At 38.5% G+C, this 15850-nt stretch overlaps 1 protein-coding gene across 1 annotated transcript in view; it reads left to right on the plus strand.

Moving 5' to 3' along the window:
- The window catches only part of LOC121943558 (FRAS1-related extracellular matrix protein 2), a 67541-nt gene that overhangs the window by 32331 nt on the left and 19360 nt on the right, over positions 1-15850 (plus strand). Inside the window, exons 4-6 of the mRNA XM_042487102.2 lie at positions 2223-2453; positions 4727-4852; positions 6284-6535. Of these exons, the coding sequence (XP_042343036.2) occupies positions 2223-2453; positions 4727-4852; positions 6284-6535 (609 nt within the window). The remainder of the gene's footprint in view (positions 1-2222; positions 2454-4726; positions 4853-6283; positions 6536-15850) is intronic.

Here is a 15850-nt window from a genome sequence, read left to right on the forward strand (position 1 = left end):
GACAGGCAGGAGAGCAGGTAAACGATAGACAGCGCTAAGAACAGAGGTCTTCTGAAAACTTTTCAGTGGTTTCTTCTCTTTATATCTCTTACTTATTCAGTCCCTCTTTCAAACTTGGCGCAGACTAAGTTGGAACAGTGTTTGAGCACAGCTTGGAAGGAGACTGAGGTTAATTAGTGACAGCGCATCATTGCATCTTGCCAGTTAAGGAGCTAAAATTACCGGGCTCACCTGGGTGTTGTATTCCCATCAATGCCCATCGGAGCTGGAGGCAATAAAAACCCATGTCTACTGCAGAGTCATTTGAACCGGGTGTGAATGCCGATGGTATGCATTCTCATTGCATTAAAAACCAGATGTTAGCGGATGTGAGCTGGCTTTTTGTGCAGCGGGAAATAGGCTATATTCAGGTTTTTCATTAATGGGATAAGATGTTTACATCTCAAGTCATTAGATGGGATTCTCCAGAAACCTGATCATAAACAATTTATTCAAGTGCATGTAAACACTTATTTGACGTTTCCCCTTTTTTGTCTGCTGCTATGATGACTGTTGAGTAAAATCAGCCAGCCATTTTTGCAGGCCACCAGAACAGGCTGATAATTCAAGCCACCCAACTGCCTCAGTACTGGGATAAGACAGTGTCTGATCCCAGGCCAGTACATTCTCATGAAGAGTGCACATATCTCTTCTTGCCCAGCCCCACCTGAGTGAACAGTGATCAGAGGAGCCCACTGGTGGGGTGACTGCTTCACTGGTCAGTGTGCGCAGAGCAGGTGGCACCGGTTTGGAGGCTGCAGTGAGCCCACCTGCCGTGAAGCCTCAGAGAGACTGCTGTGATCAGGGCCATCCAATACAGGCATTGTGCAGGAGATAGAGTTAGGAGTAAATCATACTCTCTCCTCTCCTAGCTACTCTTTGAAGAGTGCTGATTTTTCAAGCTCCATTGAGCTTGACCATTTTATCTCAGCACATATGTGCAGGGGCCTTTTCCTTCTGTCTGTACTTGCATATCAAAGACCACGTTTTATTTTCATCAAAGAACAGAATGGTAATTTTCTTAAAAGCCCAAACTCATGCATTTCTCAATCTGTGGTCTTTTGAAGATCTTGTGTGTAGTCGTGATGCGATATTTCAGTTTTTCCTTCTTTTTCTCAGAAGTTGTAAATAAACAGCACTTTAAAAAAAAAAAAAAAAAGTTCCTGTTACTCATACTTGTGTGTAATTTATCAAGTAATTTCTTGTTTTCTACATTTATTTAAGCCTACAGGATTGCCTTGGGATGTGTAGGCATTTTCTTTCTATTTACTGCCAGACCCCTGCTGCTTGCTGTGCGGCCATTTAGCAAAAACAATGGAGAGGCTGTGTGACATTTCACCGGCTTCAGTGCTCCTGCTCAACAGGAATCCTGCCAGTGTCACAGCTATAGTGACTGTAGGCCCCATCAAACAGCTCACATGCTGAAGGTCAGACAACTTAAGTCAGCCTCCAACCACTGCAGCTGAGACCAGGCTGGCATGAGGGGTAATTGGCTTTATTCCAACAATAGCCATTTGAATCACCTGAGGTGGGAAACTGGCCCGATATTGTCGGGTGAGACCAACTGGGACGTGACATTTTCCTGGTTTGAGAGGAGAAGAAAAACAGTAGTCTAATTGTATCTGTTATACTGACAATATCTGTGTAACTACTGTATGACCATTCATAGTCATACAGATATCAGGATTCACAAAGTCGCAGTACATTACTCTTTAGACCTTGAGCAAATTGATTTCTTCTTAAAATATAGAAAGTAGGCAACTGAAGAAGAAATTACCCAAAAATTAGCAAGAAATCAATTTTTTAAAAATACATGAAATTTACCTGAAATTTGTAAAAAAAAAAAAAAAAAAAAAGAAAAAAGAAAGAAATTAAATAATTATTATTATTATATAAATAATAATAATAATAATAATAATAATAATAATAATTAATAAATAAAATGAATAAATAAATATTATTTTAAAATGTTTTTTTAAACATGACCATGACCATGTTTCAAGTTTCAAAAGGCTAAAGAAATGTGTTTGAAGAAAAAAAAAAATAATAAAAAATTATCTGAATTAATTAACACCAAACCCTGACCAAGGTGATGCATTCTCGGATATGTCCTATGTATAGTATTTTCACAGGCTTAGCAGATGTTGCCTAATTATAATAATGTTTTCCTTGTCCTTCCTCAGGTATAGGCACAAAGGATGGCACTGCAGAGAAGGACAAGGACTTTCGGGGAAAATCTCAGAAACAGGTGCAGTTTAATCCGGGCCAGACCACCGCCACCTGGAAGGTGCGGATCCTATCTGACAGCGAGTATGAATTGTCAGAGACATTTCAGATTGTTCTGTCTGAGCCGGTGATGGCAGCCCTTGAATTCCCAGAGTTTGCTACTGTGGAGATCCTGGATCCTGATGATGGTCAGTAATGATTTCACTTTCACAAGCGATTTAACAAAATTAAAATATTTACATCTAATTATCTTGCTTAAAATGAGGTTTGCACAGTTTTAGTGAGATTAAATACTGCAATCTTTAAACTATTGCCCAAAACAAATATCAGCAAGGTGCCTGGCTTCTTGTATTTTGGAGTTTTGTTGTCCAACAATGCAACACACTCAGGCCTGAAGTGGGGCTCAAGCAGCGTCCTCTGGGGCCTAAAAAATGGAGCTGATGCAAGTTCAAGAATCACACAGAAAGAGATCCATTGTGGAACTGAAAAATAGTTTAGTCATATTTTGATTAGGGGGCTCAGCCTCAATGACTGGCACACCCATGACAAACCAGTTGGCTACTCTGTGCTACTCTGTGCCAGCAACAAGTTCTGTACATGTGCTTTCTCTGAAATTGATAAAGAGAAGTCAATAAAGAAAGTAGAAGATGGCAATGCATTTAAGGAGATAAAACTAAACGACAATCAAAACAGGCCACATCTTAAGGAATGCACTGAATTTTACAGATCTGCGAAGGCGAATAATTTTCTAGCAGCAAAGATTTCAGTAGTCCTTTTGCCCTCATCTTAGCTTTATATTCATGTTTTAGGGAAATGCTTCCGTCCATCTGCCTGAGGGCATCAGAGTACATGACATTTTAAATACAAAATTAATTCACATGAAAACTGAATGCTGAGAGGAACAACATCTTGAACTCAACTTGATTATGAAAATAGCTACATAATGAGCTAAAAGCAAACCGTGTTTATGGGCATTTTTTTCTTTCCAAAAGTGTAGATAAACAAGGTCAAAATGATATGGAGATAACCACACTGACCTCCCTTGCATCAGAATTGAGCTGTACGAGAACAGATGAACAGTGTCTGTGAGATCAGTTTGACTGTGATAGCGCTGACAGGCAGACAACTGTGTACTATAAATATGGATAATGCTCCTCCCCATCCCATAGGGCCTCATTGGGTGAAAAAGAAGAATTTGACATCAACAATTTATGCTAATTAAAATGTTTAGCTGGAACTTTGTTTTACAGAGCATCAGTCTCTGGAGGACAATCAACATAACTGGCAGCAATCTCTGTGCAAGATGTATAATTCTATTTTTGCTTCTTTATGTCTTTAAAACACATTGTCTTTCGACAGCCACATTATCATATCATACTGTTTATGGTTTTAAAAAGTTTTAATGTATTTTGGCCTCTCAAGGTCAAATAAACTCTGAAGCCTCATAAAAATGCATTTTTTGGTTTCTTTTCACTGAAAACAGAAAAATGGAATAGCCCGGGGGCTGCCACCATGAAACTGTGAAAAATAAATTATTTCACAGCAGACAGACTAAAATGGCTTAGACTGAAAACAGCTTAGTATTTTTAAACAACAAGTAAGAAGTGGCCGCCTCATCCTATTAATTATTTGCATGGTCTTTAGGATGGAAAAGGACAGGTCAACTTCTGTTGACTTACCAGCACCTTATTAATGTGGGTGACCACAGTGCTCACTGAGAGGGAGACAAAGCCTCCGTCTGAGCTCTGTGGATTTCATGGCTCAAATGTTGCAAGCTCATTACCTTCCTGGATGTCATATGCAGCTCAGAGAGGGAAGGAGACAAAGAGATGGAGTGCTGCCAGCAAAACTGTTGAGCAAAAATCCCCCAAATTATTTAACGTGACTCTGCTTGCAAACAGAATTGACACAACTTTTTATTCTTGGTAATTTATGTAGAAAACCAACAGACTTCTTAAAAGGGTGTGAGATGCAGATTTGTACACATTCATTTCTTACTACTTAACTGAACTGCATTATCTTACAGATAACATCCACATCTCTCTGTGTTATTCTGTCTATCAGTGTAAGCAGACTCAAGACTGGAATCTTAGCTGCAAATGAATAAACAGTAGATGTTGGGTTTTGATTAAATATGATTGAAGCACCATCAGCAGAGCTGTAATCAGAGTTGTCATGGGTCCCAGTGTGTGCACTGCAAGCCTGTGTATTAAAGTTTATTGATGCAAATAACGTCACATATAATTTGCCGTCTTCAAGCTTTTCACTTTTCTTCTGTTCCAATCATTCAGTTCAATTCACTTGACATTCAATTCATCGCATTCAATGTGCCAGACAACCGATCACACACAAGCAATTTCCTTGTACCCAAAGTCAGATTTCACATTAAGGTATTCAACTATAATGTAATGCATGCTGTCAAAGTAATCATCTAACATATGGTGATTTTTCTCATAAACAGAGTCAACAGTGTTCATTCCCTCAGCTGCATACAACATAGAGGAGGACATTGGTGAGGTGCTTATTCCGGTACACAGGAGCGGAGACATCAGTCAGGAGCTCATGGTCATCTGCTATACTCAGCAAGGTAACACAAGAACAATGTGCTGAAATTTAAGTGGCATACCTTTAATATTTCCAGAAATACAATGAGGTTGGTAGAACTGTGTATATGCTACCATTTAAAAGTTTGGAATCAACTGATATATTTATGTTTTCCTTTTCCCTCTTTAAATTAAAAAATAATTTAGACATCAAATGTATTCTTTATAGTTAAATACTTTTGGTATGCTGATGTCCATCATGTGTTGCATGATAGGGGAGAATAAAAAAATCTTGATTTTTTCTTGACCAGTCCAGAAAAGCATCGGTCCAAGATCATGACTGAACCACAACAGTGCAACTGAGCTCCAATTATTTTGGGAAACTGTTTGCTTAGAGTATGTTTAAACTTAATCAGTCCATAATGTTCAGCTCATATTCCCTGACCTAGTCCCAATTGTGCCAACCCTCGACTAACCATACACTGTCTGCATGTGTTTTATTAATGCACATCTTTGGGACAATACTACACATTTTTTAAATATTACTTAGCACTGTGAAACTGTACATTCCTGGGACATTTTTGCACACTTCTGAAAACTGCACAGCTCTTTCATTTCAATCGAGATATATGATATACATTCTTCAATGTTATCTTTTTATATTTTTATGATCCTTTATTAACCTAATTCTATTCTCTTGATCTTGCTACTCTTGCTTTTAATTTTAGTTCCTCTTTCTGTCTCTACGTTTATGTTATGCACAAAAAACCCAAAGCAAATGTGAAAATCCACTTGAAACCTTCTCATTCTGATTCTTACCTATTTTTAGTGGGAAGTTTGAGGAATAACTTTACTTTAAGCAACATGTTAATTCCAACTTCACACCCACTATTGTGCACTTGATACTGAAACAATAACCTATGCCTTTTAAAATCTTGCACATTTTGATGTTGAGCTTCCAGTTTTGTTTTGTTTTTATTTTATTTTATTTTTTATTTTATTTTTATTTTTTTAAACCAATGACTGGGAATTTCTTCTGCTCTAATTCAACTGTTGCTCAGAGTAATTTTTGTCTCTTTCTGACCTTTTGGTTGTCAGTCTGGTTTAACCATTGTACAGTGTTTTGTTTTCCATTTACTAAACATGGCATGGCAAGAGCATAAAAGAGCATTAAAAAATATAGAGTATTCCTTCAAGCCATCTCACTGTACCAAATTAAGCTTTTGTTGCAGGTGATTCCAAACTATTGAACAGTAGTGTACATTAAACAATAGTGAGGGAATAACAAGGTTAAGAAAACAATTTCTAGGCAAATCATCCTTGGGTAGTATTCCATTTTCACGAAAAAACAATTTTAGGGAAAAGGGAGATCATATTTATGTATTGATTTTTGTGTGGAAAAGAATGAAACTATATTGTGGTAGAGCTTGGATCATTAACTTTGCTTTCTGTAATTCTGTTTTCTGCCCACTCAGTTTCGGCCACAGGCACCATCCCCACCACTGTGCTGTCCTACTCTGATTACATCTCCAGGCCTGAGGACCATCACAGCATCCTGCGCTTCGATAAGGGAGAGGTAGAGAAATCCTGCCGGGTTGTGATCATTGACGACTCCCTGTATGAAGACGAGGAAAGTTTCAATGTCACCCTCAGCATGCCCATGGGGGGCCGTCTGGGCTCAGAATTCCCCACAGCTAGAATCACAATCATTCCTGATATGGAAGACGGTAAGATGGCATTTCACAGATCATAAGTGTGAAAACCAATGCAATACGGCGTCAAATAGTCTGTGCATGTACAAGAAATGAAAGGACTTGATTATTGAATCACTTTTTGGCATTTAGAGACAAGTTTTTTGTGCTTTTTCTTTTAAGGGTTTTTCAGGGTTAGGGGTTAGAGTTTCTTGGCCATAACGTTTTTTGTTTTTTTTTTAATCTGAATGAGGTGTTACTGTATTTATGAAAACGCTTATTTTATGAATAAGCACTTTGACAGTTGCTGAGAATTAGTTTTAAAAAAGTTTGGAAAGTGCAATTTTTTTGCTGAAATGATACAAATAGAGAAAATCAAACAGGCAGGTGGGCAGACAGACGGCAAATATGTCCTTGTGCATGTGAAAAGCGTGTTTGAATGTTTTTTTTCTGGCAGTGTTTGTGCTTGTCTGGCAATGTCTGGAAAAGAAAATGTTGCGTGTGCGAGCCTCCATCCTGGAGGCAAAGCCTTTATCTCATATCTGCAGGCTCAGACTGGAGGGCTGATAGTCTCCCATATCTTCCTGACGCCTTTTTGTTCCCCAACACCTGACGACCATTCCTCAGTTTCCTATCGCTTTGTCGATCTCCAGAAGCACTGCTGTGAAGTCAAGACTCTGTGATAGCAGGCAGGCAATACTAGAGCTGAAAAACCCAGCATGACTGCAGAACCAGCTTTTTTATTTTTTTGCCTTGAATCAAAACCAATTTGAAGCTACATAATTTGGGTGATGATGCAATATTCAATTCAGCATACTGTTATCTAATTGCTTGGTTTAAGTAGTCAGAAAATCATGACCAGTGGGAAATTAGTATTATTTCGCATGCAAATAGTAAGAAGTAAGTAAAATTTATTCAGATCTTCTCTAACTGCTCAAATTAGAGCCTACTGTGGCTGTCCCTCAGCATGAAAACTGCTTAAACAATCACATTAATTTATGGGAACCTCCAGAGAATTAGCAATGAAGACACCTTTTCCCTCCAAAGTAATGTATTTAGATATCTAATTGTGTTTTGCAGATCACAGCCAAAATCAGTACTAAGGATGTGAATCATCTGACCATGAACCAGTGCTGAGGAAGTTGTCAGCGTGCATCAGTTTTCAGACTTTGTAACAGGTTATTCTCCTTTTCTATTCCCGTGGGACTCAAGGCAGACACACTTCAAGTGGATTTGACCTGCTTGAGGAAGGAGGAGGTTACGTGGTTGGAATGTTGTCTTACTGTAGCACTGTTCGGTGAAACCTGAGAGTGAGTACAGGGCCTTTTGACCTCCGCTGCTCCTGTGTATTGACTCTAGACTGCCAAAGCAGCTGCTGAGACACACAAGTTTTTAATAGGATGTACAGCAGTCGGTCCTCACGGCATTCAGCCTGCTTCACAAAGTAGTTTTTTAAAGCTGCAGCTATTACATTTCCACAGTGTCACAGTCTTTATGGATGGCTCTGACGCTAACACTGCAAGTCGTGCATGTCTTTACAACTGCCAGAGAGCTTATTGATTGGAGACATTATTGATTCATGTCTTACTATGACTGTCTGACTCGAGTTGCTAGTCATTTACATTTTTGAATGAGTGTCAGGGCTGTTTGAGAAACACAGAAACTGACAAATAAAGCACAAAGATATTAGGAAGCACTTTATCAGATAAGATAAGCTAACTTGAAGATTGCTTCAGAAGTGGTCTCTGAGGAACAAAGGGTTAATGGTTTAAGAAACTCCCCCATTTGTGGGGCATAGTCGCCTGTTACTGATAAATAGCATCTTTGTGTTCATACATTACTGCTTTTTCATTGAGTGTTGGAAGGCAAACTCTATTTTATGATTGCCCCTGGTTTATAGAGAGCCAGCCAGTGTGCAACTGTCATAAACAATGACTTGCCTGAGTAATCCAATTTTTGTAGCTTGAAAAGTCAATTCATTATAAAATATACTAAGAAATGCTCTTGCTCTTCAGATTTGAGACTTCCTGGCATGCCTGCGCCTACATTAGAGGTCCTCTGTGTATTATCACACAGGAACAGGAGAAAAGAGGACTCACTGCATTATGGGATTAACTTGACTCAGGCTGACAACCAGTGTTAACAGTCTGTACTCAGGTTTATTCCTGCTTTATCTGCAATCATGTTTTCTTTGCCTCTGGCTTTGTCAGGCTGGCAGAGTGACAATCAAAATCTCCTCATGCAAATCCTTTGTCAGAATGTGCTAAATTCATGAGTGCCCCACACAGCATAATTGTAAGGGCCAGACTACAGCCTCCTTTTGTTGAAACATCCTTTGTGTGCATTTTATTGGTATTCTCAATTTGTGATTCTGTTGTCAGTGTGACGGTGAGAGAAACATTGCCTCAAGCTGTTGTCCGACAACTTGGCTCCTTATTATAATGACACAAGTACCTGACATTAGATTGACTGTCTGAACACCAAACACACACACACACACACACACACACACACACACAAACAATATGTGTAAATTCTGTGCTTCAACACCGCCAAAGCATAATTCGGATTAGGCACTGAAGGTGTTTAAGTTGCCACCATCAGATGAATAAATGGAACACGCAGAGCGGAGAGAAATAAGGTGGTGTCAAGCCTTCATATCTCCCTGAAGGAGGTGATAATGAAATGGCTTGAGTACTGATGGTGAAGTAAATTGTAACTAGCTCTGAGGCAAGCAGAACAAGACCAATCTCCTGTCTGTAAGAGTAGAAAGGCAACAGATTCAGCCCTGCTCTAAGTTCAGCTGTCCTGACTTGGTATTGAATTTAAGAGCATACCTGGAGTTCCTTACTAACTCCATTCCAGTATATACTGTATATGCATGGAGAGGAGGCAAACAGGGGCATCACATCCTTCTTTGTCATCCCCCTTGCAGCACGGGCTGTCCAGTGGGTGTGCATGGGAGGAAGGAGTTGGTGCCTGGCCGTGCACCTGTTAGTGGTCTGGGGCTCCCCAGGAGGGCTTTCAGCTGCTACACCCAGTTGTGGGCCCAAAACGTTCTTAGAAACACACACTACTGCTATCAGCAAAAATGCACATCAGCAACATATCTTCTTTCCAAGGCAGCAAGGAGCAAAATATGATGAAGTTAGAAGCCATAGGGCAGCAATGTGTGCACTCCCTGCTCCATGCAAACAGTCTTGGCCACCTACGTAGGTACAAGCATGTGCAAGAAACCACACAACTGCAGAGGGAGGTGGAGCTCAAACTTTCTGCCAAAAGTCTGATGCTAATCTGACAATTTATGGGAATGGAAATCGAGAAGGTTTATGGCCTTTACAGCTAAATTAGTTGAATTTCACTCCAATAATAACCAGTTCTATGGACCTGTGCCATGGAAGAGAAGGTATGTTTTCCTTCCAACCAAAACCTTAATTTCACTAATTAGCACACCTTCACCCACAGAGAGAGTGAGTAATTAAAATCAGCTTTGTTTGAAATGAAAACCACCAGACTCTAACATGGCAAGGGAATTGATATTTCTGCCTGAGATGGAACTTTGTTGGCAAATGATCTCAGACAGAAAGTGTAATCAAAACTCAAGAAAATCTCACTGGGTGGTCTCCAGACTTTTCCCATTTCACAAATTATTATTCAGTCAGAAACAAATCGTTTAGTTTATGGGATGAATTTAGTTCATTTACTCAATTTAAATGTACAAATAGAAATTACTCCTATTTGTTTTTACTTCAGATGCATTTTTCATCTATATGCCCTCTGTAAATCCTAAAAAGTGAGAACTGAGAATACAAGCCAAAAACAAATTGTTGGCAGATTGTCACCTGTGGGCATCAAAGGAGTGTAAAGTTCCAACATTTTGCCCACAGTCACAAATTTCATGCAGGCTCAGTTTGCAAAAGCTGTGCTTCCAGCTTGTACGACAACAAACAAAACTGTCAGTCACAAGGGTGCAAAGGTCATGAGGGATCATTGTTGGCTTGCTGCACTTTTTATCCCTGCTGGTTGTTCAGGTTGTTTCAAACAGAGGGCCAAAGCCCCTGTTCCTGAAGGCCTCTGAAAACCTCGGGTCTTATGCTTTACTTGGTTTGTGATCATTTCATTAATCAAAAATAGGTTTGAAAATATGCACCACTACACCAAACTACTGACTGACATGATAAAGGTGCTTTCCAGTATAGGAATACCATACTGAGAAAAGCTACACAGAAAGCAGGAGAAATGAATTATAAAGCAAGCTCATTTTGCTCAGGGCTCACTACCAGGTTAATCTATTCATGCTATCAGAGGTGGTGCATGGAAGCGTAGACACTCCATTGTAGACGTGGATAATACTAGAGGCAATTAGAGTGGAGGGGACAAAGAGGTAGAAAAACTCTTAAAAATCGACCTTAAAAGTAAACAACAGAGAGGAGGACTCGAAGAACTAAAGATAAACAGAAAACTCCAAATAACAAGTAAGGGCACAGCAGGACTGGCAAATAGAATCTAAATGAAAGCAGAGAACAATTTTGAAGGAAACCGTAAACAAGAGGAGGTACAAATAAGGGACTGTGGTAATTAACGGGAAACTGCGTGTGCAAGTGTGCAAAAGGTTATAGCTGTTTGTTGTTTCATATCGCTAATAAAGAGATCTAAACACGCAGCCTAATAGCCTTTCACACTCTTGTTTGTGTCTTCTCAGCGCCACACACACACACACACGCATACACACACACACACACACACACACACACACACACACACACACACACACACTGAAGCCTTTAACTAATGCACAAATAGACACACTATACTATGGAGCTGCTGTTGCAAATTAGTTTTTGCCAAGCTTATCGCTAATGTTGACAGTTTACTATACACCAGGGGCATTAATTATGTTTTTTTTGTCTGCATAAAGGTAAATCTTCTGCCAACTTGGCATGTTAAGACTGTAAAGTTTACAAGCCGTCCAGGTATTCTACAGTAGCATGCATGGACAGCTGCTATCCTCAAAATACCTGCTATTTTCCCAGCGGCAGACCATCTGCACATAAACATCGACACTTTCCACTGGCTTTTGACTGCGATGGATTTAGAAAAACGTGTCTTTTCTTGCAAAGATAATTGCTGTTTGATATTGACTCTGCATCCGGGGAAGATGTTTTGGTGGCTGGGGCTGTAAGACATGAGAATGCTTGTACAGCAGGACTTCACTCATGTATTTATAGTCTTGTGTCAGTTGCCTGTAAATTTTGCTCTGGTTCTGAAGGTATGATTATGAGCTGTTTTAAAGTGGGGCGGGTCCCATGCGTGTGCAGTATGTCCTGGACAGGGATGAATCGGGGGAGGGGCCCACATACCCTGTCATTATGTCTCACCTGGATTTTCATTCATTCTGATATAAACAGATGTCCAAAGCACTTAAGCAGAGAGATGCTGACGTTAAGCAACAGCCTTAAGACACCCAATCCAGAGCTGTCTTTGAAAATTCAAATGTTTCTCACAGTTCTCATCGGTTAAAGTTGTAGATTATTTTGTGTTGAATATGGAGCTGCTTTTGCTGGTGGAGAGAGATTTGTCAAGCACACAGTGGGCAGAGGAGTATTTGCCGGGGCTCAATTGAATCTCACCATTAGAGAAGCCACTTAGCGCTGTGGGAATGTCATGCAAAGTTCAAGTAGAATCAAGCAGTCAGTGGGAGTGTAAGAGTCCCCTTAGGGAGGCCTGTGTCTCTCCTTGTTCTTTTTTTATTTTATGTTCACACATATGCAACAGTAAAGATATTCCCCTTGTTTGGCTTTGTTCTGCTGGCATATTGCACAATAAATTGGCCATCATAATCACTATATTCTAGGTGCTTTTATGTATGACTCATGTTTTTAATTTATAATAAGAAAACCGCAGAGTTAACCCATTTGAAAGGAGTAACATCACTTTTTGTGTGCTGCTTACAGACACCTTTCACAAGTATTTAACCCTTTGCGATTTATTTAAAAAACATGGGGAAAAAGGAAATGAGCAACTTGGTAAGAAATTAGAAGAGTAAGAAAATTATTTTAAAAACGTGAGTGGGGAAAATGTCTAGTGAAAAAAGAAAACGTAAGGGAAAAGCAATATTCATAATTATTTTAATTATACATTATGTTACAGACTTAGTGTTTTAAACACCTTTTTCAGGTCATTTCCTTTTAAAAATTTTTTAATATAACTATATATCTATATCTATAAATAGACAGACAGACAGAGACAGATAGACAGAGATAGTCTTTTGTTGTCTATTGCCTTCTTCCCATGTTTTTTTTGCGACCAACTGTTTATTTATTTTCAACACAACTTGCAGGTATAAATCAACAATATGACAGACATACATGTAAATATCAATAATACAAATGAAATACATATATTTCATTCCCTTAACAAATAGAATAAATAAGTAACTTCAAGCATCATATTAAATAGCCCCACTACTATGACAGAGACAACATCAGATATAGAGAAGCAAAAAAATAAATAAAATACACCTGCATCTTTTCAAAACTCCCCAACCCTGACCCCTTCCCCATGGGTCTTTCTTCAACTTTCAACAAGGTTTTTTGCATTTGCAGTAAAAATTAAAGAAATTAATATATGTAAAGAAAATGTATGAATATAAATTCACATCATATTTCTAGCTAAGGTGAGTGCCTTCTCCCTTGCCTCAAGCATAATATGTCCTGCACCATTCATCCGACAGAGAGCTCCACAGATAAAAGCTCAATTAAATTATAGATCCACTGTTGAATGGAAAGAGCGTGTGGTGGTTGCCAGCTGACCGCCAACATCTTTTAAGCAGCAGTGCATGCAGATAACTATAGCAGCCTTTGAGTACGGCTCTTAAAGCTCTGCTTTGAATCATCATTAAGCAGCAGACATACTGGAGAGCAATCTTTTTTTTTACATCGAAAGTTTCAGATAGACGATCTGTTATTTGTTCCCCAAAAATTTCAACTAATAGATACTCCCACATGATATGTAAGAAAGACCATAGATGATTCACAGAGGGTTCAATTTGGAGAAGTAGATATATTCATTATTTTATCTTCACTATCTTCTTCACTTCACTATCATTATTTTATCTTCACATTATTTTATCTTTGGGGTGAAAAAAGTCTAATATATAAAATTGAGATTTGTTAATTTATTATTAAAGTTTTGTGAAGAATGGGAAACATATTCCCAAACTCTGGTCCAATCTATTGATGATTCAGAGCAGATTTTATTCCAAATCCAAATTAATATACCAGTTAGAGGTTGTGTGTGCTCTAACAATGTACTATAGATTAATGAGACCTGTCCTTTCAGTAATTCCAATAATTTTTTAATTAGGTTCACTGTTGGATGAATAATAAGTTGATGAATATAAGCCCGTATAGCAGAAGCCCGTATAGCAGAACATCACTGCAGATATAGAAAGAAGGAGTTGGATGACAAATAATATGTTTCCTTTAAGTCCTGAAAGCTTTTTAAACCCTGGTCATTTATAATGTCTCCTAAGTTATGTATACCTGCATTGTACCATTGTGGTGAGGTAAAATATTGTCCTTCAGACTTAAATAGATTATTATAAAATATTGGTGTATTGACATGCCATTGTGACTTCCAGGTAAATATTTTTTTCAATTTTCCGAAAATTTTGAATTGCGTAGGCTATTATTTGGCCATACCTCAGTTTGCATTTTCTAAGAGAGCGGCCTGTAAATAAAATGTCATTCAAGTAAACTGGTTCAGTCAAATTCCTCTCAACATTAAACCATGGACTTAAGGTATTTCCAGTGAACCAGTTTATCAATGGATGAAATGTAAGTGCCTGGAAATACAACTTAAAATTAGGTACTGATATTGCACCCTCCTTCCTTCTTTTAAAGTGACAAGTTTTATTTTTGGACGTCTGCCTTTCCACAGAAATCTAGTAAGAATATTATGTATTACTATATAGTTTTTGTTTGTTTTTTTCTAATGGAGCATATACATTTATTCCCAAATATTTAAAGTGAGAAACAACCAGGATTTCAAGATTTGCACATTCTGCTTTGCTTACGGGATTCAAGGGTAATAAGGAGGACTTAGTCTAATTAATTTTAGAGATAGCTAAACTGTTCAAAAATATTAAGGATGCATGCATCATCAGTAAATAAGGATATGTAATGCTGCGTGGATTTTATCTTTATTGGTGTAATGCTTGATAACCTAATTGATTGCGCCAGTGGCTCCAATGATAGGATAAATAACATTGAGGAGACCAGGTCACCTTGATGACTACTCCGACTTATTTCAAAGGTTGGGGAACAAAGATTATATGTGAAAACACTGGCTGAAGGATTCGCATAAATAGTTTTTACCATGTTGATAAAATTAGACCCCAAGCCCATATGATTCAATACTGACCATAAGAAAGACCACTCAAGGCGGTCGGAGGCCTTATCAGCATCAACAGTGATCTTACTATATTAGGGCTTCCCTCTGGACTGCTTTCTTAGAATCTAACAGGAGCACTGCCACATTATGTCTCTATGCTCCAATCACCAAAGAACAAGTTGTTTATATGAAATGGTCAACCATGTCATTAGTTGTTTGCCTCAGCCTTTCGGTTCACACAGAGTGCAGAGTGTAACAAGTTATATGTGTATATGGGTGTGTAAGCAATCCCCCAACATATAGGAAGAATAATATATAATAATATATATAGACGAATAGAATAATATGCTAATAAAGATACACAACAACTTTCCCTGCCGACATGCAAGTGTCTTTGAGAACAATTTGACATCCACATTTAACAAAGGCAGTGGATGATAGCGCAGTTTGTTGGATCCCTGTCCGTTTTTCAGCAGAAGTGTTATTAGTGCTGTATTTGCATCTCTTCCAAAAGATCCTTTCTGAATAGCTGTTGTAAACATTTCCAACATTGGTCCCAGAAAGTTCCACAATTTTAAATATACCTCTGGGTGGATACCATCAATCCGAGTGATTTACCCTTATTAATTTTCCCTAATGCTTGTTTAAGTTCATCAAGTGACAAAGGGGCACCTAATATAGACTCTTCTTCCCATGTTTTTGAAAAAAATCAAACCAGTTTGTTCAGGTGTCAAAGGGTTAAGTAACTATCAACAATGATAATAACTATTCAAAATCTAATTTGTCAAATACATTTTTTTAAATAAATGACAGTTCCAACACCTTACATAATTTGACACAATAGGTAGGTCTAAATCTGGATCATCTCCTCTTACGTCCAGGTAACCTAAGATGTGCTGTGTGGCGTAGAAAGCTGCTGCTGGCTTGGCTGATGGAGCCAGTGGTTTTCCTTTCAGT

Source organism: Plectropomus leopardus, chromosome 6 (genome assembly GCF_026936395.1).
Source record: "Plectropomus leopardus strain MGB_pleo_1.0 chromosome 6, ASM2693639v1, whole genome shotgun sequence".
In the NCBI taxonomy this organism is placed as follows: domain Eukaryota; kingdom Metazoa; phylum Chordata; class Actinopteri; order Perciformes; family Serranidae; genus Plectropomus; species Plectropomus leopardus.